This window comes from Mytilus galloprovincialis, chromosome 8 (assembly GCF_965363235.1).
Source record: "Mytilus galloprovincialis chromosome 8, xbMytGall1.hap1.1, whole genome shotgun sequence".
Classification (NCBI taxonomy): domain Eukaryota; kingdom Metazoa; phylum Mollusca; class Bivalvia; order Mytilida; family Mytilidae; genus Mytilus; species Mytilus galloprovincialis.
This window is the reverse complement of record NC_134845.1, coordinates 25,470,069-25,492,421: the sequence shown is the minus strand read 5'-3', so window position 1 is coordinate 25,492,421 and position 22,353 is coordinate 25,470,069. Positions and strand designations below refer to the sequence as shown.

General features: G+C 32.7%; 1 protein-coding gene across 2 annotated transcripts; it reads left to right on the top strand.

Annotated features, from left to right (window-relative positions):
• Positions 1–98: 98 nt before the first annotated feature.
• On the top strand, positions 99–21,073 carry LOC143085400 (ribose-phosphate pyrophosphokinase 2). 2 transcript variants are annotated; one of them, XM_076261729.1, is made up of 8 exons: positions 99–316; positions 5,113–5,296; positions 7,139–7,237; positions 7,449–7,573; positions 8,594–8,767; positions 9,276–9,435; positions 12,104–12,199; positions 18,290–21,073. In XM_076261729.1, the coding sequence occupies exons 1-7, from the start codon at positions 138–140 to the stop codon at positions 12,194–12,196; spliced, it is 1,014 nt and encodes a 337-aa protein (XP_076117844.1). In that variant the 5' UTR covers positions 99–137; the 3' UTR covers positions 12,197–12,199; positions 18,290–21,073. The 2 variants fall into 2 exon arrangements, with proteins under 2 accessions (XP_076117844.1, XP_076117846.1); XM_076261731.1 differs by lacking the exon at positions 99–316 and adding an exon at positions 446–467.
• The last annotated feature ends 1,280 nt before the right edge of the window (positions 21,074–22,353 follow it).

Below are 22,353 nucleotides of genomic sequence, written 5' to 3'. Positions count from 1 at the left end.
TTGAAATATATTAGGTCATGTAAGGTCAATCTTAGGGTCAAGTTGTCTTAATCATGTTCACGCTTTACAGTAACATCCGTTACAACCAAGCGCAGAAATGAAAATACTCACATGCATCCTGAGGCCAAACGTGTTTAATGTTGGGTATTCGTAAACAAATTTCTGAATCAAAAAGCTTGACAGACTTCGGAAGAATGCCTAACATTAAGGTTTTTAGTGGAAGTTCTCATGTTGATCTTGCACAGAAAATTTGCGATCGTCTTGGAATAGAACAAGGCAAAGTTGTTACCAAAAAATTTAGCAACGGTGAATGCAGGTGATCATGAGTGATTTTATCATTATTTTGTATCCATGCCCATGGGGCACCAACAGACTATTTGACCTGAATAGTGACACTCATTGAAAATTAGGTTTTAGAGTTGATATTTCTTATGTGAGACAGCTGTTACACATGATGAGATTTGAAAGTTGGTTTTTAAATTATGTGCATGTTTAAAAAAATTACTAGGCATTTCCAATGATTTTCTCATTATGTGGGATCATGGCTTAGACATAGGTTTCTGGTCACCCTTGGTCTATTCTCATCAAGTTCTTTCGACCATATTCTGTTTCTGATTCTGTTAACGTAGTTCTGCCAATCAAGGCACACCTCCATTCACCAGAGGAAAATGTCAATACACAATATATCACATTATTGCATAGCAATATAATATTTCCAACAGAAAGTAACCAAAAGTTAGCGTGCAATAAATTCCAATATTGCACTAATGTAATAAATCTTTGAAATTAATGATGTCATATGCATCAACGACAAAATCTTAGTTTAAACCAATTTTAACTTTCAAATTATTATATTGCTCAGATACAATAAAAGGGTTATTGCATGAATACACCTTATCGCTAATCCCGGCTGACCCGGCCACTTGAACTTTTGACGTCAACAACAATCACTTTTCCATTGTGGCGTCAGACATTTTGTTTTATGACGTTAAAATTTGACGGGAACCTGTGTGATATCCAGTAATGGCGGACAAATAGCGATAAGGTGTATATTGGGGAATATTCATGCAATAACCCTTTTATTGTATAGCAATATATATATATTCAGTGATTTTCCAACCCTCATTTTGGGGCTGAATTTCGGCCCCATTCCCAAAGTGAAATATGCTCTTTTTTTCCCAATTTTCAGCTCTAAAATTCCCAATCGTATTTGGACATCGTCACGAGATTTTGTTATTGTCGTAACTCCGTATCTTGTATTATTTTGTTGACAAACCTCTGAGCGTTCGGGGTATTTCGGGAGTTATCATTATCGTTCAGTGTTCTCCCCAGAAATTTTGGATAGCATCACATTTGGCGTAAAAAAAAATGTATTTTTTTCAATGTAATTTGTCGCGTCTCGGCAATGCTCCATTTCCATTATGATATATATGTGTTATTGTTTATTACAAAATGTATTATATTTTTTGTATGCTATAGGTCCTTATTTGGTGAATAAAATATTCTTTTCAACCCTATTCTTTGTGTCAATATTGTTGAATTCATGACTGAGAATACAATTAAACTATAACCATGATAACAGTATTCTCAGTTTATGTTTTCTATATTTATTTATAGTTCCAGAATTATTTTTTCCTCTTGGGCCAAAAAAAAAATATATGTGTGGTTCCAGTTACCCTACCTACCCAGTTAAAAAAAAATCTTTATCATCTATCTCTATGAAATATATTGGTTCATGGTATTCAATGAATCAGTCCCAGTTGTTTCTTTTTATAAAAATGATATATATTCTTAACAAAGTTATCCAACAAAAAGTCTGTTAATGCTAAGTTTTCTCTTTAGGTATCATTGTTTTCTGTCTACTGTGCCATTTGTGCAAATGAAATTATTATCGGAAAATACGGATTTTTGTCATATCTGGTCCGGTTTCGACCAGAAGTTTATACTAAAATATTAAATGGCCGCCGAAAGCAATGAAAAATACGAAAATAAACAATGTTTGACAAGAGATTTGGAATGAATATGGCGTTTTTAATGCATTAAATGGATGAAACATAAACTAAAGCCAATTATGATCATTTTCAAAGAAAGACCAAAACTTATTTAGCTCATAATCAAACTTTTCACTCTCGATTTACAAAAAGTGATAGGAAGAGAAAGAAAGTAATACTACTGTAATATTTTGCAAACCACGTGGTATTTATCATGTCACAAGTGACAGCTTGGGGTATTCCTATCCAAACAGTTATCCCCAAAGGGCAATTAACACCTATTTGATCACTCTTAATTGTCTATTGCCCGACTTGAAGGGATCAAGGTGATATATTTTTTTATGATTATAAGCGGTAATTAGATGAAAGTTCAAAATTTAGGATATGGCTTTGCATTATAGAAACGAGGAAAATAACATCCTCAAAATAATTATAGCATCGCGGAAATTATTATAGCGTCGCGGTAATTATTATAGCGTCGCGGGAAGAAAATATAGCGTCGCGGTACCGCGACGCTAAAACAGCCTGGGGAGAACACTGATCGTTCACTTAAGACGATGATTGGTTTGCAATCTTTTTTGGATTGCATTGCAATCTACGATATTCTGGTCACGTTTGCGCTTGAAACATCCGAATGAATAATTCAATGACAAAGCAAAAAAATGAGACATAATGTAAACAAAATGAACGTAGATCATGTCTCATAATTCCAAATATTACACAAAGAAGCTAAAGGCGGCGGACGGTAGTAAATGCCGGAAGCTGGAAGCTTTCGGATTCAAAAAGTCGTTTCTACTTCCTTCTGATGAAACAAGTGAAAGAAGGAAAAGACCGACTCTCAGATACAGAACTGGAACAACTAGTTGACATGTTTAAAAATAAACATGAAGGAAAACTTGGAATTTTGAATAAAACTAAAAAATAAATGCTTCAGATTTCAAATGTGTCTTTTTAGAATTTCTATAGATTCTCATCATTATAAATAGAATCAGAAGGGATAGGTTGAATTTTACCTTTCAAGAGTAAAGTTACAAAGCTTGAGTGCATGCAAATGTGTCCTCAGACACATTCAACTTTTATTTTTAATCCTTTTCCTTATAAAGATAGCTTATTTTGTAGGCAATTCATGCAGTTAATCCTTCTCAGATTGCAGGATTTTGCACCTAATTTTCAAAATTTTCTTGGGGGGAGCATGCCCCCAAACCCCCCTAGCGAGGCGCACACGGCTTATGCCGTGTGCCCGCCGTCGTAAAGACCAATCATATTTTTCCCAAACCATAATTTTTTCCCAATTGCATGGGCCCCAGGACCCTTCCCCTAAACACCAGGAAAATCACTGAATTATTAAAATATAAAAATTTATGTTAAATACACAAATAAATAAATAAAAGAAATCTTTGATAGAAATAAATTAAATTCAATACTTTAAAATGTAATCGATTAAATTACAATTACTTTGCTAATGAAATGCAATCGATTACATTACAATTACACCTTATTTCATATGTAATCGATTACACTAGATTACTTTTCTTTAAAGTAATCATGATTACTTTAGATTACTTATGATTACATTGTATATTGCAATAACAAAGTTTTTTTATAAAGCTAATTTTGGTAATTTTTGTAAAGCTTTAATTTATTCATCTTATTTAAAAGAATTAAGACAAGTACAGTGTAACATGTGTATTTGATAAAATAGCTATAGACAAGTGTCATTTCTCTATATAAAAGATATGTCTTTATTTTTTTCTACAAATTTTAACCAACTGCCTAATTAACAAAAAAACTGAACAAATAAGGAAAAATTAATTAGTATAGTTTTATTGTCTGTTGGGACATAATTGACACATCCATTAATATTTTTACAGGTGTTAATCACTACTTCCTATTTTTTAACAAACAATAGGTGAGCTTGGGTATTAACATTTTATTGTCTTAATAACAATATCAATAAAGTTAAAAGTGCTTGATTGTCGTTATTTTTATTCTTTAAAAATTAGAAAGCACATATTATACACAAATTTATGGAAAACTAAAAAAAAATCAATAAATGAAATCTGGTTTTAACTTTCATTTTGAATTAAGTGGGCTCATTTATTTATGTCGACCATCAAAGTCAAATTGGAACTACCGGTAAATGTTTTCTGCATTTGAATTTCAATGTAGTTATGTAAAAATATTGGGTAAACTTTTATGAAATTGGAGTTAATATCAGAAGTTTTCAATCAAGGAAAATAAATGCTTTCAAGGCATATTCTTGTATCATAAGAGCTCAATCTCACAAAGAAATATTGGACAGGCAATTTTCTTTAGTAAACTGTAAACAAAATAAAACACTTGGTTATACAAATTTGTTATATAGATGATACAATTTATCACATTAAACAAGGTCCCATCATTGTGAATACTAGTTTCATGATTTTTTTATTCAAGCTTTACATTTTCTTATTTTCATCTTGTATATCAAAAATTATTACAAGATTTGTAATCAGCAAGTAAACATATGAATGTAATCTTAAAGTAATCTTAAAGTAATCATGATTACACCTGCTTTTTGCCATGTAATCTATTACATTAAGATTACTTGTAATCAGAAATTGCATGATTACAGCAATAATGTTCAGCAAAGTAGGACATTCAAATAAGTCATCATGACAAAAATGGTCAATTGACCACATAAGGAGTTAACAATTTTTCAAAATTTTTTTTAATCTATTACAAAAGTCTTCTGAAACAAATGAGACAAATTTAACCAAACTTGGCCACAAATAAGCAATATTAATAGGGTATTTAGTTTTTTTAAATGTGTCTGATGACCCTGCCTGCCAAACAACATGGTAGACATGGCTAAAAATAGAACGTAGGGGGAAAATGCAGTTGTGACTAGTACCTCTAAAACTAGAGAAAAAGTATAATGATTGCATTATTTCATGCATTAATTGTAAATAAAAATATCATGTGTGCGAAACAGGTTCTTTGGAGCCTCTATTTTTTTTATTTTTTTTGCCTATTATCACAAAAACTATGATATACAGAGAGAAAATCCTTTTTTCAGTGTTGAGATTATACAATTTGTCTGTTGAGAAACAGTAATTATATATCAATCCTTTTTTTTCAGTGTTGAGATCGGAGAATCTGTGCGTGGAGAAGATGTGTACATTGTACAGAGTGGTTGTGATGAGGTGAATGATATGTTGATGGAATTGTTGATCATGATAAATGCCTGTAAGATAGCATCTGCGTGTCGTGTCACAGCTCTCATTCCATGTTTCCCATACGCTAGACAGGACAAAAAAGATAAAGTAAGTATTTTTAAAGAACAGTGCTACATTTTCCATTACTTCAAGTTTTGAACATATATATCTATTTAAGCCTCAGTCAGGTTGGGAACAATTGTATCCCTCTATAGAAGGATTATCTCTCTATACAGGTATAATCACCATGTAGAGGGTTTGTTCCCAACCTGTCAGTGGCTGAGATGTCTAAATAGTTAATCTTCTATGGTAGCAAGCCTCTTACTGTCAACACTTATTCTTGCAACTGCTATGTGGAAATAAGCTTTTGAGTTAAAAAAAAACCAAAACAAACTATTTGGTAATAACAAAAAAAGGTTACTGGTAGGTCCTTGTTGTGGGTTTGATATTTGTTTATATAGAGAATATGGATTGGTATTAACATATTACAACCTTTAATGTAAAAACGTACATAAAATTGTACAAACAGCTTCCAGATTTAGATGTGTTATGGCCTGGCATCATCACACACATAACTTATAAAGTTCTGTTTGAGAGGTTTTGGAAAAAAGCCATGCTAAAATTTTCTATGTTTTTAGCTCACCTGGCCCAAAGGGCCAAGTGAGCTTTTCCCATCACTTGGCGTCCGGCGTCGTCGTCCGTCGTCCGTCGTCGTTAACTTTTACAAAAATCTTCTCCTCTGAAACTACTGGGCCAAATTAAACCAAACTTGGCCACAATCATCATTGGGGTATCTAGTTTAAAAAATGTGTGGCGTGACCCGGCCAACCAACCAAGATGGCCGCCATGGCTAAAAATAGAACATAGGGGTTAAATGCAGTTTTTGGCTTATAACTCAAAAACCAAAGCATTTAGAACAAATCTGACATGGGTAAAATTGTTTATCAGGTCAAGATCTATCTGCCCTCAAATTTTCAGATGAATCCGACAGCCCGTTATTGGGTTGCTGCCCCTGAACTGGTAATGTAAGGTAATTTTTTGTTGTTTTTGGCTATTATCTTGAATATTATTATAGATAGAGATAAACTGTAAACAGCAATAATGTTCAGCAAAGTAAGATTTACAAATAAGTCAACATGACCAAAATGGTCAGTTGACCCCTTTAGGAGTTATTGACCTTTATAGTCAATTTTTAACCATTTTTCCTAAATCTTAGTAATCTTTTACAAAAATCTTCTCCTCTGAAACTACTGGGCCAAATTAATCCAAACTTGGCCACAATCATCTTTGGGATATCTAGTTTAAAAAATGTGTGGCGTCACTCAGTGACCCGGTCAACCAACCAAGATGGCCGCCATGGCTAAAAATAGAACATAGGGGTAAAATGCAGTTTTTGGCTTATAACTCAAAAACCAAAGCATTTAGAACAAATCTGACATGCGGTAAAAGTGTTTATCAGGTCAAGATCTATCTGTCCTGAAATTTTCAGATGAATCGGACAACCTGTTGTTGGGTTGCTGCCCCTGAATTGGTAATTTTAAGGAAATTTTGCTGTTTTTGGTTATTATCTTGAATATTATTATAGATAGAGATAAACTGTAAACAGCAATGATGTTCAGCAAAGTAAGATTTACAAATAAGTCAACATGACCAAAATGGTCAGTTGACCCCTGAAGGAGTTATTGCCCTTTATAGTCAATTTTTAACATTTTTCATAAATTTTTGTTAAGTTTTAGAAAATATTTTCCACTGCAATTACTGGGCCAAGTTCATTATAGATAGAGATAATTGTAGCAACAAGAATGTTCAGTAAAGTAAGATCTACAAACACATCACTATCACCAAAACACAATTATGTCATGAATTTATCCGTGTCCATTGTTTAATATGCACAAGACCAAGGTGAGCGACACAGGCTCTTTAGACCCTCTAGTTGTCCTTGTATTTCAGAGCAGAGCTCCAATATCTGCCAAGTTGGTAGCCAATATGTTGTCAGTAGCTGGTGCAGATCATATCATCACTATGGACTTACATGCTTCTCAAATTCAGGTTGGTCACATTTTTTAAACATTTATTTGGGATTGCTTTTGGAAATAAAAAAGGGATTATTTTAAGGACATTTTGACATATGAATGTATTTAATAAGATTTTGAAAATTATCTGTAGATGCAGTGAAATGTAGTGACTATTAAACTCCATTACTTGCTTCTCTTTTAAAAGACCTAAATATTTTTAGCTGATTATTTGTTTTTCTTTACAGGGTTTCTTTGACATTCCAGTTGACAATTTATATGCAGAGCCAGCTGTCATTAAATGGATTAAAGAGAATATTCAGGATTGGAGAAACAGTTGTATAGTTTCCCCTGATGCTGGAGGGGCTAAACGGTAGGATTGTGGGAACTAAAATATGACATCATATCAACTATTGTTAATGATTAACATCCAGTACTAATACTGTATTGCATTTGCTAGAACAAACAAGAATTTTAAATGCATTTCAATTTTTGTCTTGCCTAGATATAGTAAAAAAAGCAAAAGATAGGTATTATGCTGTTTCAGATGGCATCAACAATGTATAAGATTGTGATTATAGGTCAATGAAATTTGATAACCTATTGTACTTATTTTTTGCATGGAGATTTTTGGACCCAACCCCCAAACCATTGTCAATTGACTTTGAAACTTTTTGCTAAGTTTACATGTATTAGTTTGCAATTGGGTTAGTTTATTGAAAACTAAGAGTGGTAGGTCTACGATATTTGGTTTTAACAAATCTACCAGCCCTAGGCTAATAATATTCACATGTTAGGCCATGGTTTTTTAATTTGTTGATTTACGGATCCGCTGACCCGATTTTGCCGATTTTCAGAATAAAAATAAAATGGACTTTTCATGCTTTTTTTATTCCTGCCAACCCTAACAAATGCATTATCCCTGAAAAATAATTAAAATATTTTTTTTTATTAAATGAAATGCATTAATCACTAACAAAATTGATAACACTTTCTGTTGTGAAAAATTAGAACTTCCAGTTTATGTTTTTAAAAATAGACAAATCAATTATAACTGACCTTGAAATGTCGTTTGCGCAAATAATTTTGCGGAACGAACCAGTGTTTAAAAAACCACTTACACAATAAGTTTGTTTCCCTTATTTGTCATCAGTCCATAAGATGCATCATCTCATAGGAATAGACTTGTCCAAATGTGATATCATGTTAAAATACTGATTAACAAATCATTTGGAATTTCCATGTGATTATTATTAGGGCTAGCCGGCCTGCAAATCTTCTTTCTTTTTTTTGATTTAAATCAGGTACAAACAATCATTTTTGCATGGCCTTACCTGTTTATGAAAAAAATAATAAAATAATGAATAATTAAGAGTTTTTTTTATTTTCACAGGGTTACTTCTATGGCAGATCGTCTCAATGTTGACTTTGCCTTGATTCACAAGGAACGCAAGAGAGCCAACGAAGTGGCATCAATGGTACTGGTTGGTGATGTGAAGGACCAAGTGGCTATCTTATTAGATGATATGGCAGATACTTGTGGTACATTCTGTCATGCTGCTGAAAAGTATGTAATATGATCATTACTAACATGACTAAAGGACTTTTATTTATAGTGCAAACATAATGTCATATAAGATACATTCAGAAAAAAATACATTCAGAAATTGGGAATAGGAATGATCATCTTCTGAAATAGGACTTTCAGCACGAAAATTTCCAATGAAAAACTCTTCATTGAAAAATTTCAAAACTTCCAAATAAAAACTGCTACAAACTTTTTTTATTCATGTAGATGTTTGTCTTTAAAGTGTTATGTTGTGCAAAATCACAAAAAAAAGAAGAGTAAAAGTATATTATATTGAATCTTGATAAAGGGCACACATTCAAGCTTCATCTGGTTATGTCATACTACATGTTTAAATTTCTTAACTCTCATTTCTGTGTGCCAAAAACTTATATTTTTTAAATTTCATGCACATATTTTTAATTCAAAATAGTCAACAACATAGGGTGAGGGTATGATATTTATAATAAGGGAGTAATAGCTCACAGTATATTTTTTTGTTTTTTAGATTGATAGAAGCTGGCGCCAGTAAAGTTTATGCCATCTGTACACATGGGATATTTTCTGGTCCAGCCATAACACGCATCAATGAATCTGTATTTGAAGCTGTTGTTGTAACCAATACAATACCTCAGGAAGAAAGGCAAAAACAAGCTCCAAAAATACAGGTATGGACTTCAGTTAGACAAATTATGATTTAAATACTGATTCCTTCTTTACCAGTTTTCTTATCTTTGAAAAATCGTAAAATTTGTCGATATTGAATACTGTATTCGGTCGTGTATATTACACAGTTATGTATAGTATGCACCCCTTTCATCCCCCAAAAACCAATAAAAAAGTTGAAGAAATTTTTTTTAGGTCTAGTTCACTGAAAAATCTAAAAAAAAAAAAAAGACTGGTTGGTACTAGGTCAACATAATGAGCTCAGGCTAGCATCTGGTTCATCTCTCATTTGCCTGCGTACATATCTCATTTTATTGGAATCTCTTGATCTTCAATACTTTATGGCAAAAGTAGAGAATTCAAAATCAGTCAAGATGCAATATTTTAAAAACATATACAGTGCTCTAATTTTAGGGAAGACTAGTAAAAATATCAGCAAATATTTCATCTAATTTTTTATCTACATGAAATACTGTGAAGCATAATATCCACCGACCCAGCTAAAATCAGGAATGTGACAGCATTTTATTGAATATTTTAGAGCACATCTTTATCATTCAATAACTCATGGTAAGACATTCTAAAGTGAAGCAGATTTTTATGCCCCTACAATAATAGAGGGGCATTATGATTTCTGGTCTACGTCCGTTCGTCTGTCCGTCCGTCCGTTACCCAGGATTCAGGTTAAAGTTTTTGGTCAAGGTAGTTTTTGATAAAGTTGAAGTCTAATCAGCTTTAAACTTAGTACACATGTTCCCCATGATATGATCTTTCTAATTTTAATGCCAAATTAAAGTTTTGACCCCAATTTCATGGTCCACTGAACATAGAAAATGATACATGTAGTGTGAAGTTCAGGTTAAAGTTTTTGGTCAAGTGTATTTCATGAAGTTGAAGTCCAATCAACTTGAAACTAAGTACACATGGTCCCTATTATATGATCTTTCTAATTTAAATGCCAAATCAGAATTTTGATCCCCATTTCACGGTCCACTGCAGTGTTCTCCCCAGGCCGTTTTAGCGCCGCGATGTTCAGCGCTATTTGAATTCACCGCGGTGGTATTTGGGCAGACCGCAGCGCTATCCAATCAAAAATCAGCGCTATTGTTTTTGAATTTCAAACTTCCGGTATTATTTTGTACACATTCCGATCACGTGATCGACTGGTTTATTTATCCGAGAGATCGTTAATTGACCCAACGATGTCAAATATCGTAGGGGCCAGTTCAATAAATGATCAAAATGGCGCCATTTGCAAAACTTTTACTGCCAAATAAACCTTTCCTTCCTCGAGTTTTTCGCTTTAAAAAGATGCCGAAACTTATGAAAGGAATGGACAGTGCTAACAGAGACATATAATACATGTCTCGGGTGCTGAAAAGTTCATTTCTAAATGATATAAGGGAAGTTTCTACCCCCTTCTCTGACACAAGGTCTCGACCATTTTTTGAACCATCTACGATTATATCATTACTTTTTTTTGCGTTTACACTCGAACTGTTGAACCTGTATTGCTTGATGGAAGCATCCCTGTTATTAAGGGATTCATTATAAGCCCGTATTTTACGATTACTTGTCCATCCATGGCTCTTTTTCAAATGGATAAGGGAATAAAACAAAACGAAAATTTTGTGTAAATATATATAAAATATCGATATTTGTCAACCAATCATCAATATATATTAATTAAATATTGCTTTAAATTTAATGTAAACAGAGGATGGCTTGGATAAGGAATAGTGTTTAATGCTAAAAAGGCCACAAGTGTAAACAGGAAGTTATGTCAGCCAGTAAGGGAGATAATTTGGGAGGGAAAGACCTAAAAGAAGTATTGTCAAATATTGACAAACTTATCTGGTGGCAAGTATTCAAATGTTTATAAAATTAGCAAACACAACCTCTATAGATGGTAGTTGTTTCAATTGGCATGATGTATTTGATTGGTAATTCACCTTTGAAATAAAAAATCTCTTTAAAATATTTTTATAGGATTTCTTTCATATTCATAATTGGAATGTTTTAGCCTTTTTTTAAGCAAGTCTTTGATAACATTTGAATATTATTGAAAGGGCAATTCCATTTCTTCCTTTGAAATACTATACTCTGTTTTATTGAAAAGTTGTATTTTGCTAGAAATGTTAATAAAAGTAAATGTAAAAAATACCAATCTGGTCATTGAAAACTTTCTCACAGAAGCTGACAATGACTTTATTCTTGGTCCTACATGTTCTGCAACATCACCTGTTAGTGATAAGAAATCTTCACATAGGCAGTCTGGTATAGACCCACCATGGAAAAGACTTCTCCTTGGGTTTTATAGACAGATAATATGAGGATTATATGAATTTACAATGGAGAAAAAAAGACTTTTCTTCTATCATGTCTATATCCAGACAATAACATAAGCAAACAAAGGGGTATCTTCCATGAGCATGATAAGGACATCATTACAAGAGAAACCATCAATAGCATAATATAAGAAAAACACATAACAAATCAATTACAAACCAACCGCGCGCCGCGACAAAGTTACTGAGAATTGTCGAAAATCACGCGCTTACCACAGCGCTATCCAAAAATCCTGGGGAGAACACTGCCACTGAACATGGAAAATGATAGTGGGACTGTATTTGGTCTTATTGGGTAATTTTTTCTTTGTTTGTTTTTTAGTGTATAGATATATCCATCATTCTAGCTGAGGCTGTGAGAAGAACACACAATGGAGAATCTGTCTCCTATTTGTTTAGTCATGTACCATTATAACAGGTAACCAATACATTTTTTCATACAAGGCTAATTAAAATTAATTGATAGATTTTCATCCCCGCCCGCCCCTCTGAAATCTTCCCGCCCCGATTTTTTTTATTTTTGAAAAAAATACGATCTCCGGATTTTGTTCATTTCTGTAACCGGTAACCGTCGATAATTTCGTTTCATGTAAAACTTCCTGTTTCAAATTTCGGTTTTCGTATTTCTTCTTCTCTTCTTCCATATAAGAGTTGGGTTCCTTTAATGAAACGTTTAAACTCTGCGGGACTACGCATGGTGACATCACATATCTAGTCCCCTAAGGCTATATACAGTATTTACAATAAAATCAGGTTGTTACGGTTAAAATTATGTACAATCGTCCAGTCTGGTATTAATGTGTTGTCTGTAGCCCTGAGCGAAAATCTTCAACTGATCCCGCTTCAGCAACCCTGGCAGGTAATGTATTCCATTCCATGATTGTTCTTGGAAAGAAGGAGTTCCTGTAGACATCACTGGTGACCCTCTGTTGGTAAAACTTGTGTCCTCCACGAGTTCTACTGTCGCCACCTTTGAGGTAAGTACTCTTGTTGATGTCTATCAGCTCATTCTGGATACGATAGAGCATGCATAGCCTGTTGTCACGGCGTCTTGTCTGTAATGTGTCCCATTTAAGATCTTCTAACATTGTAGTGACGCACCCTGGTGTGCGTGATGTGTAGTCATTATAGACAAATCTAGCAGCTCTCCTCTGTATAAGTTCTAGTGTGTTGATGCTTGCTTGGTTGGTTGGGTCCCATATAGTAGAAGCATACTCTATGACAGGTCGCACGAGTGTTGTATAGCCAGCTGCCTTTACTTTCCTGGTACATTCTTTAAGGTTTCGTTTGACAAACCCAAGTGTTCGGTTACCCTTTGCTGTAACACTCTGGATATGTTTGTTCCATGAGAGGTTGTTTGATATTGAAACTCCCAAGTACTTGGCACTATCTACTGGTTCGAGTATGTGTCCATGTAGAGTGTATGGGTATTGTATAGGTTCTTTGTTCTTTGGTGGTATGCGGATAATATTGCATTTTGTTGGATTGAATCTCATCATCCATGTTTTTTCCCAACTTTCTAATGCTTCAAGGTCTTTCTGAAGTTGTTCTGTATCTTTGGTGTTACTAATTTCCCTGTATAGTAGACTGTCATCAGCAAAGAGGCGGACATCTGATTGAGTATATCCGGGCATGTCATTGATGTATGTTAGGAACAATAAAGGACCTAGTACTGTGCCCTGTGGCACACCTGACAGAACATCGTCTTGTTGAGATCTAGCACCTTCCAATACTACCTGTTGTTTCCTGTTTGATAGGAATGAACTGATCCAGGAGTTTGTCCGGCCCCTTACTCCATAAAATTGGAGTTTGTACAGCAGTCTTGAATGAGGAACCTTGTCAAATGCCTTTTCAAAATCCAGGAGTATGATGTCAATCTGGGTTCCATTTGAAAGGTATTTGGCTATACGATCGATGGTGATGATGAGCTGACTTTCACATGATCTGCGTTTCCTGAAACCATGTTGGTTGTCACAGAGTATATTTTGTTGATCAAAATGTTTCATTATGCTGCTGTGAACTATATGCTCTAACAGCTTACAAGTGATGGAGGTAAGGGAGACTGGACGGTAGTTGGCCGCTAGGTGAGTATCCCCTTTCTTGTATAGTGGCACTATGTTGGCATCTCTCCAATCTTGTGGAACTTCTCCTGTATCAAGTGAAAACTGAAAGATTCTTGTCAGAATTGGTGATAATTCTGCAGCAGTTATTTGCAGTATTTTGGTTGGTATTTCATCTGGTCCTGCTGCTTTGTTGGTGTTAAGGTTTTTTAACAGTTTGAATACCCCATTTTCAGTTACTGTGATGTCATTCATTGTATTGATGTTACTAGGACCTTTATCGGGAATAGTGCTGCCATCTTCTTTTGTGAAAACCGAGCAAAACTGTTCATTTAAGATATTGGCTTTACTCTGGCTGTCGCTTTTAAGGAATCCTTCCTTGTTTTTGAGTGGTGCAACTCCAACCGAGTCCTGTCCTTTGCTCTTCAAGAATGACCAAAATCTTTTCGGTTTCTCAGTGTAACTGAGACTAATGATGTCATTCATATATTCTTTGTATGCTTTTCTTATTTCCATTTGTGTTTGTTGTTGGAGGTATTTATATCTATCTCTGTCTCTCTTTTTCTTTGTTTTCCTTGATTTCTTGTGGGCCTTGTTTTTCCTTCTTATTAGGCGCTTGATGGTGGTATTGATCCAAGGATGGGTAAATTTTGTAGTTGTCATCTTTGTTGGTACTTTCTGATCAATAATTTTCATGATGTTTTCTTTGAAATATTTCCACATGTTTTCAATATTAGTGAAGGTCGTCTGGTTAAAGGTTTCAGCAAATAACCTCACCTCATTTTGTATTTCATCTATGTTGGTTCTTTTCCATAGTTGTATTTTACGTTTAACCGGTTTAGGTTTTTGTGCTTTAATTGAGGTATCAAGAAGGACAATGTCGTGGTCGCTGTTACCAATAGCTGGAATTGGTTTACATCTCTGCTTAAAACTTGGATGGCTAGTCAAAATTAAATCTAGAGTTTTTTCTTTTCTTGTAGGGAAGTCTACTATTTGTTCAAGATTAATGTCTGCTACTATGTCCAAGAAGGTTTGGTTCACTTTGGATGGATATTGCTTACCATTTATGGCTAACTGTTCCCAATTGATGTCTGGAATGTTAAAGTCACCACCAATAATAAGGATGTTCTTTTTGGTGCTATTTTTAAGGCGGTTGAATTCATCTTGTGTATATTCTAGGTACTCGTTGTCTGTTCTATTCTTAGCATAGTCTTACTGAATGATTATGTCGATATATTCTGCTGATCTATGATGACAACATCATTTACCGAGAATAGAGATTGATTACGAGAAGGGGGTGAAAAATTCGGGTTACGAGTAATAAGCTGTGTCCAAGAACGCAAATCGCCGTATGTCACAAATGACACAAATGTTTGTGAGTAAAACACCTTGGATTTATTTTATTTATACAATGACTTTGTGTCAAGAAACCCAAAAGCGTTAGAATCGTGGAACACATTTGACTGGAATAAAGAAATTAAGGGAGCTACCATTTGATTTTTATGGGGGGGCTAGGATGAAATTTGAAAAAAATAGGCAGGACAGGAGTTTTGAGTAAAAAAAAAGGCAGGATGAGACATTTGCAAAAAAAAAAAGTCAGGACGACAATTTAGGTAAAAAAAGTCAGGATAAACTAAAAAAAAAAAAGACAGGACCGAACAGAGTGAAAAATAAAAAGGCAGGACAGAGATTACAGCTAAAAAAAAAAGGCAGGACAAAATTTTTCATCCTAGCCCCCCTATAAAAATCAAATGGTAGCTCCCTAACACAAGCATGAACTTTTTACATTGCATGGTGACCATATATTGAGTGAATCCGGGTCTGTTCGCGCCCAATCGCGTTCGCACCCATCCACGTTCGCCCCCTTTCACTTTCGCACCCTACACATTCGCACCCAAAGTCCGTTTGCACCCTACACGTTCGCGCCCAATTCTACCGAGTTTTAGTAAGTGTATTGCTATAAATATATATCATTATTTCTAAATAATGTGAGATTCTGACATTTTTTTTTGTATCATGTTAAGTTTATTGCTATAAAAAAATCATTGTTTTTAATTTAAGTGTGATTCCGACAACAATATTGAAATAAATGTTTTTTTTCTTCATTTTTTCTAGTCAAGTGCAAATCTGACAACATTTTGAATAAATAATAAGCATGGTAAGTGTATTAATGCTATAAATATTTTTTTTATGCGTTGGATAAATCTTAATCATGTTTAGGTATTAGTTAAGTGTATTACAAAAATGTACATGTACTCTCTATATATTTTTTTTTCTTTGTTTCTAAATAAAGGGAGATTATGTGTTTATAAAATCTTAATCATATTTTGGTTAGTGTATTGCTATAAATATTTCTTTGTCATTGTTTCAAAAGGAATTGGGATACTTACAGAGTTTTATTATGTGTTGAAAATAGTTCGTAATCATCGTAACCAATACAAATTGGGCGCGAACGTGTAGGGTGCGAACAGACTTCGGGGGCGAACATGTGAGGTGTGAACGTGTAGGGTGCGAAAGTATATTGGGCGCGAACGGACCTGATACCATATTGAGTTAAAAAAATCGACAAACATACGCATTTTTAATTTATTAATTTATAGCAAGCTCTTAGATTTAGATTTAGCCTTGATTTCGTTTTTTTAGAAATAGAGAAAACATCCTCTGTCCCAATACCCACGATAGAGTCATTTAACAACTTTATGTTCTACATTGTAATTATATTTACAGATTGTATATTAAGGACCAATCCTATTATTTAAACACTGTTTGAGTTTTCATTTTATTCTGTACTTATCATATACTTGTGTTGCATACCAATGTATTTGCTTCATTTTATTAGGACATCAAAACATTGTTTAGAAAGAAAAACATATTTGACGTAGGTAGTCCAACTGAAGAGAGCATTTCTCCACATTTCTGCTGTTTACTATAAAATAGATTTCTAAAGCGGCAATTACATGTAGAACAGTGGTTGCTAATCAGAGATATATATTTATAAATTTGAAAAAAAACACCAGCATATGGAGTATATGCATGTGTCTCAGTTGGTACGTTACTCTAGAGCTATAGCTCAAAGTACGTTGATTTTGTTGAACAAGGAATACTGCTTTCTCAAAAGTTGCTAAGACAGGGCTATCAATCAATCAAATAAAGGTCATCACTCAAGTAATTTTATGGTCGCCATCATGAGCTGATTGGCCATTATGACAAAAGTGTGTCAGAAATCATATCTCAGTGATATTCTTCCTCATTCATAAGAACCTTTCATCATTACCGAACTGAACAAGGAAATAACATAACGGGTGCCGTATACGGTGCAGGAAATGCTTACCCTTCCCGAGCATCTGAGTTCACTTAGTGGAGTTTGTGTTGTTTCCTACTTATTATTTGTAACTGTTGGTGTACATGTCTATTGGTTTTATAAGTCTTTGGTTACTCCTTGGTTTTGATTGTTATTGTCTTATACACAATACCTTATGGATGTATGATATAAGCTTATTATTACACTTGCATATATGAATAACACATGACAAGAAGGTTTCATATGAAATAAAATTTAAAAAATAAAATTTAAAAAATAAAATCCTCCCACCCGCCCCATTTTTTTCAAAAATTTGGATGAAAATCTACCAATTAATTTTAGTTAGCCCAATCATACAGCATTCTTTTTTTTAGTTGTAAACTGTCTTACAAGTTCATATACATATATCACAAAATATTGAAGAACTGTTTATACCCCAAGTATCAGATAGGGTACTTTAGGTTGTTTTTTCAATACAATTGTGATAATGATAAAAAAAAACATTGGGCTATACATTAATCCTTATAATTCACAATTGCCTGAGATTGACAATGCAACGTAAGGGAAAGGTAATTTTTTTTAAAGTACAATTTAAGCATCAAAATGTGCATCGAAAATATTGTGAAAAATAGACAAATGTAAACATTTCTCAGTTTAATGTATTCTTACTGAATTTTTCAGCATATAAAAGAATCTATTTGTTCTGTTAAATACTTTTTTTATTTCAGTCTTTCCAATAGTTGGTTAATTTTTGCTCTACATATACTCTATATGATTTCTGCCAAAGAAAGAACAGGATATCTTACATTAAAAAAAATCTGCTAGGTTATAATATTGGGTCTTATCAATCTCACTTATATGATGATATCAGCTATAGTCTTGACAAAAAGACGACAAGGTGTCATACAAAGATACTAAAGTGATTGGCATATTATTAAGGTATAAAGGCTGTAACTTGTATTTATATTCACCAAAACTACGTGTTAACGGGCTATTTTATGCAGCTATGGTGTATGCAACTGATTACTTGTTTGGAAAAAAACAAGACACCCAAGATATACCTGTTTTATAACTTCATTGTGTGATCTACAAAAGTAAACACCTTATGTGTATACTATTATTAAAATTTGTATTATTATGATTTCAGAAGAATTATAGTACAGCATCTAGTTGTTGTCAGTGAGAAGACTTCACAAGTAAAACACGTCATGTTAATGGACAGATAGTAATCAAATCATGTTTGATGTTTAGAAAGATTATGTGTATCTACTGCAAACATTTCAATTTTCATTACTTCATTATTTGTTATTTCCTATTATTTTTATTTGTCCCATTGTTATGACCTGATGTACATACAACTTGTTATTCAAACATCAATCATTTGTCAATGTGTTGTATTATTGTAGAGGATCTACTTAGATGTAAATGTCAGATTAACTGTTTTCATAAAAAAAATATGGTAGAAAAGTAGGGGGAAAAATTGAAATTGAAAAGATGACAATTTTATCAGTTACTATATGATTAAGAAGATTTGAAGTAACATGTTTCAAACGGTGCATTGGGTTATATATAGTGCTATTGATATTTATTTTTCAATTTACTTTATAACATGATTGACATACTTGTATTAAGATGTAGATGTCAAAAGTCAAGGAATTACAAAATTTTCAAATGTTGCAGAAATGACTTGATTGAAAAGTAACTTATGTAACTTATGAAGCCAACTTCATTGAAATTATGAATGAATATTTTGTAATGGTTAATATTTATGTTAAATAAACAAAAAAAATATTTGATATCTGCTAAAGAAAATACCTTCTAACTTTGAAACAAGTTTTTTTTACCATTATAGACTAAATGTTAGCATACGTTCATTTCCATGATTTTGTTTATCATACTTTTGTTCATCTTTGACCACCTCACATTTGTCTCATTTAATTTACATTTTATCTAACATTCCTTTAAAAGAAAATAACCCATGACACTCGAGAAATAGAAGACCAAGTTAAAATTGTTCTCCATTCAAAGAAACTGTGTAAACTAGTGGTTTCTAGAAAAGAGTGTATTGTTTGGGGTTAGGGTAATTGAAAAAAATATTGAATTTTTTTTGTCAGGTTGTATATTTCTGTATGTTTTATGCATTTCAATGAGTGAAATTGTTAAGGATGGATGTTCACTTGTCATGTTTTGGAATTTTTGTTAGATTTTCGGAATCCTGTGGTTTTATCCATTTGAATGCCTTAAAAAAATTTGCCCATTGACCCCCATTTTTCTTTTTATAAATCTTTTACATGTATAATGATAAGCCATCTGTAAAAGTCTTATAAAATTTTAATTATTTTTTAATAGTTTTTGAGAACTTAAATTTGTCAATGATAAAGCTATGAAAAGTCGAGAGAGAATATTTTCCCACCAAAATTTCAATGGCTTATATATCAAAAACAAGCGCATTGACCTATATATTTTTTTTGCTCTTTTGATTCCTTTTATATTCCCTTATCAATATAAACTAGTGTTTTGAAAAACTAATTATACTGAAACTGAGAAGTGAACTCCCTTAATAGATATTGTGGAATAACAATTTATTTTTATCGAAAAATCTTCAAATGTTTTGATCAGATTTAGTTGTTGGAATGAATAATTGATAATTTTTAAACTTTGACCCTTTTATTTGAAATTCATTTTTGTTGACCTTGAAGTGACTGTGTTGTTGTATTAAATGTTTTGTATAAGAAAGTCTGTATAAGTTTTCAGAAAAAGTAAAAGTTTTCATTATAATATAACGAAAACAAGCAGCAGAAATATAAAAACAGAGGTCAAAATACAGAGATTCTAAATATCATAAAGGAACCCACTTTTCCATAGATTTGTTCAAACAGCTACCAGTAACAAAGAGCTTAACAAACAAAGTAGTAAATAAATAACCAGTTAGGTTTGAGAGATTATATTCTGTCTGCAAATCATCATTTTTTTTCAACTTAATCTTAAAAAAATTACACAATCTATTAAAATGAACTGTTGCCTAAAAATATCTTTACAAAACTTCGAAAAACTGTTTTACATTACACAAAACTTAAAATAAATAGTACTTCTTTTTTATTAACCAATGTAAAAGTTTCATTATTGTAAAATAAAGGCAAGCAGAAATATAAAAGTAGTGGTTTTTAATATCATAAAGGAACCCACTTTTCAATAGATTTGTTCAATTTTTTAGTTGGAATGCAATGTAAAAAAAGGTTAATATAAAGATATCTTGGAAAGGAATTTTTAAATATGGCTAGTTCTGGAGTTTGAATCTCCCAGGATAAAAATTCCTGGAAATAATCCATTACTTATTTTTGATAAATAGAATTTCAATTTGTACATTTAACACATTAAATTGATATTATCCCATGATACATGTTCTCATAGATAGACAAAATAGATGTACTTGTATAAGGTTGTGTCTGTTTTCATAATTTTGTTTATTTTGTAAACTGTTTAATATCTTTATATTTTTTAATATCTGCACAGACTAAAATGAAAAAAGGTCGATATGTGAAATTTTTTTATGAATTGTGAAATCGAAATCACAGTAACTAGCATATGAAGTGCTAACATTTTTATTAAGAATGATTAACATAGGGTATTTGTTATTAAGAAAAGTGCTAAAGTGTGCCAGTCAATGATGTTTATATATAAATGTGATAAGATAATGTATTGTAACCTGGAACCTGTTTCACAAAAAAACCTTGTGACTAAGATTGATTATAAGTCATGAACAATTAAGTATACTTACAACCAATCTTAGTTGTAAGTTTATTGTCAAACCAACTCCTGGAACCTGTTTAACAGATATATTCAATTTGAATAAGGTTTGGACCTCATGTAATTATGTTTGAAATTCATGGATTTACATGTTAAAAATAAAATTCTTCAGTATTGACAATAATCTTTTTTAATTTTCCTTTAATAGTGTTCAGCTATTAACATACTTAATCAAAAATAATTTGAGCCAGATGAGTTAATGTCATCACTTGGAGTCTGTCCTTGTCCTTGATAAATTATTTTCTTTTTTGTACTTGCAGTTTATCAGTTTTACATTTGCAAAGATTTATTCTGGAAGAAAGGAGCAAAATTTTTCTAGCAAGAAGGTCATCTCAAAATGCTTTCTGTTAAACTTTGAATAGCCACATTGTAGCCAGGTTCATTTAAAGCAGCAGGATGGAGCTTCTTTTTGTCATATCAGCAATATAATAAGCAATGCATGCTTACATTTAGTGTGCTTTTTTCTTGAATTTGTCTTTAAGGAAATTAGATATATTATGCCACAGTAACCTCGATAAACACTTGTCTCACATATATATTTTCAACGCAAAAAAAGAGGATTTTTTCCCCTGTTACTTGACCTCTCTAAAAAGTTAATGGAGGGGAAAAACATGAATTATTGATGTAAATAATGACCAGTTAAATTTTCTGTTTGTACATTACTGTCATGTCATCTTTTGGCTGAAGACATTTGGTTTCCAGACCATAACTTTAGTACATGTATAAAAGAATGGATCACTATGATTTAACCACAAGGTTCAATAGCACAAAAGAAATTTTTGGATTGATTCTGGGGCTTATGGTACCCACTGTTTAGGAATTAGAGGCCAAAAAAAGGCATTTTTCTACAGTTTCCTGACAATAAATTGTGTATAACTATGAAATTGTACCACATGCTTCCATACCACAAAAGGAAGGTTGGGAATGACTTCAGGAGTTATGGCCCAAACTGTTGAGGGATTGGGGGGGGGGAAGAAGTCTTTTCTGGTTAATGGAGAAATACTAAAGTATGTCTATGGATCTCTGAAATTGAAACACAATGTTCCATATAATCATAAAGGAAAGGTTGGGTTTGACCTGTGGGTTATGCATCGAATCTTTCAGGAATAAGGGGGAGGAACAAGGTTTTTCTGGTTTTGGACAATTACTAAAGTTTTAGTCTATGGATCTCAATGAAATTGTACCACTAGGTTCCATTTCACAGACAGAAGGTGGGGATTGATTTTGTGGGTTATGGATTTAATTGTTGAGAAATAAAGGCCAAAAACTAGACTTTTCTAAAAAATGACTAAGCTGGTTCTAAAACATTATTTCTGATCTATATAAAATTTATAAACTAAATAGAAACATCAAATACTGATATGGCAGAAAGATATTGCATCTTCAATCTAAAATCTTTTAACC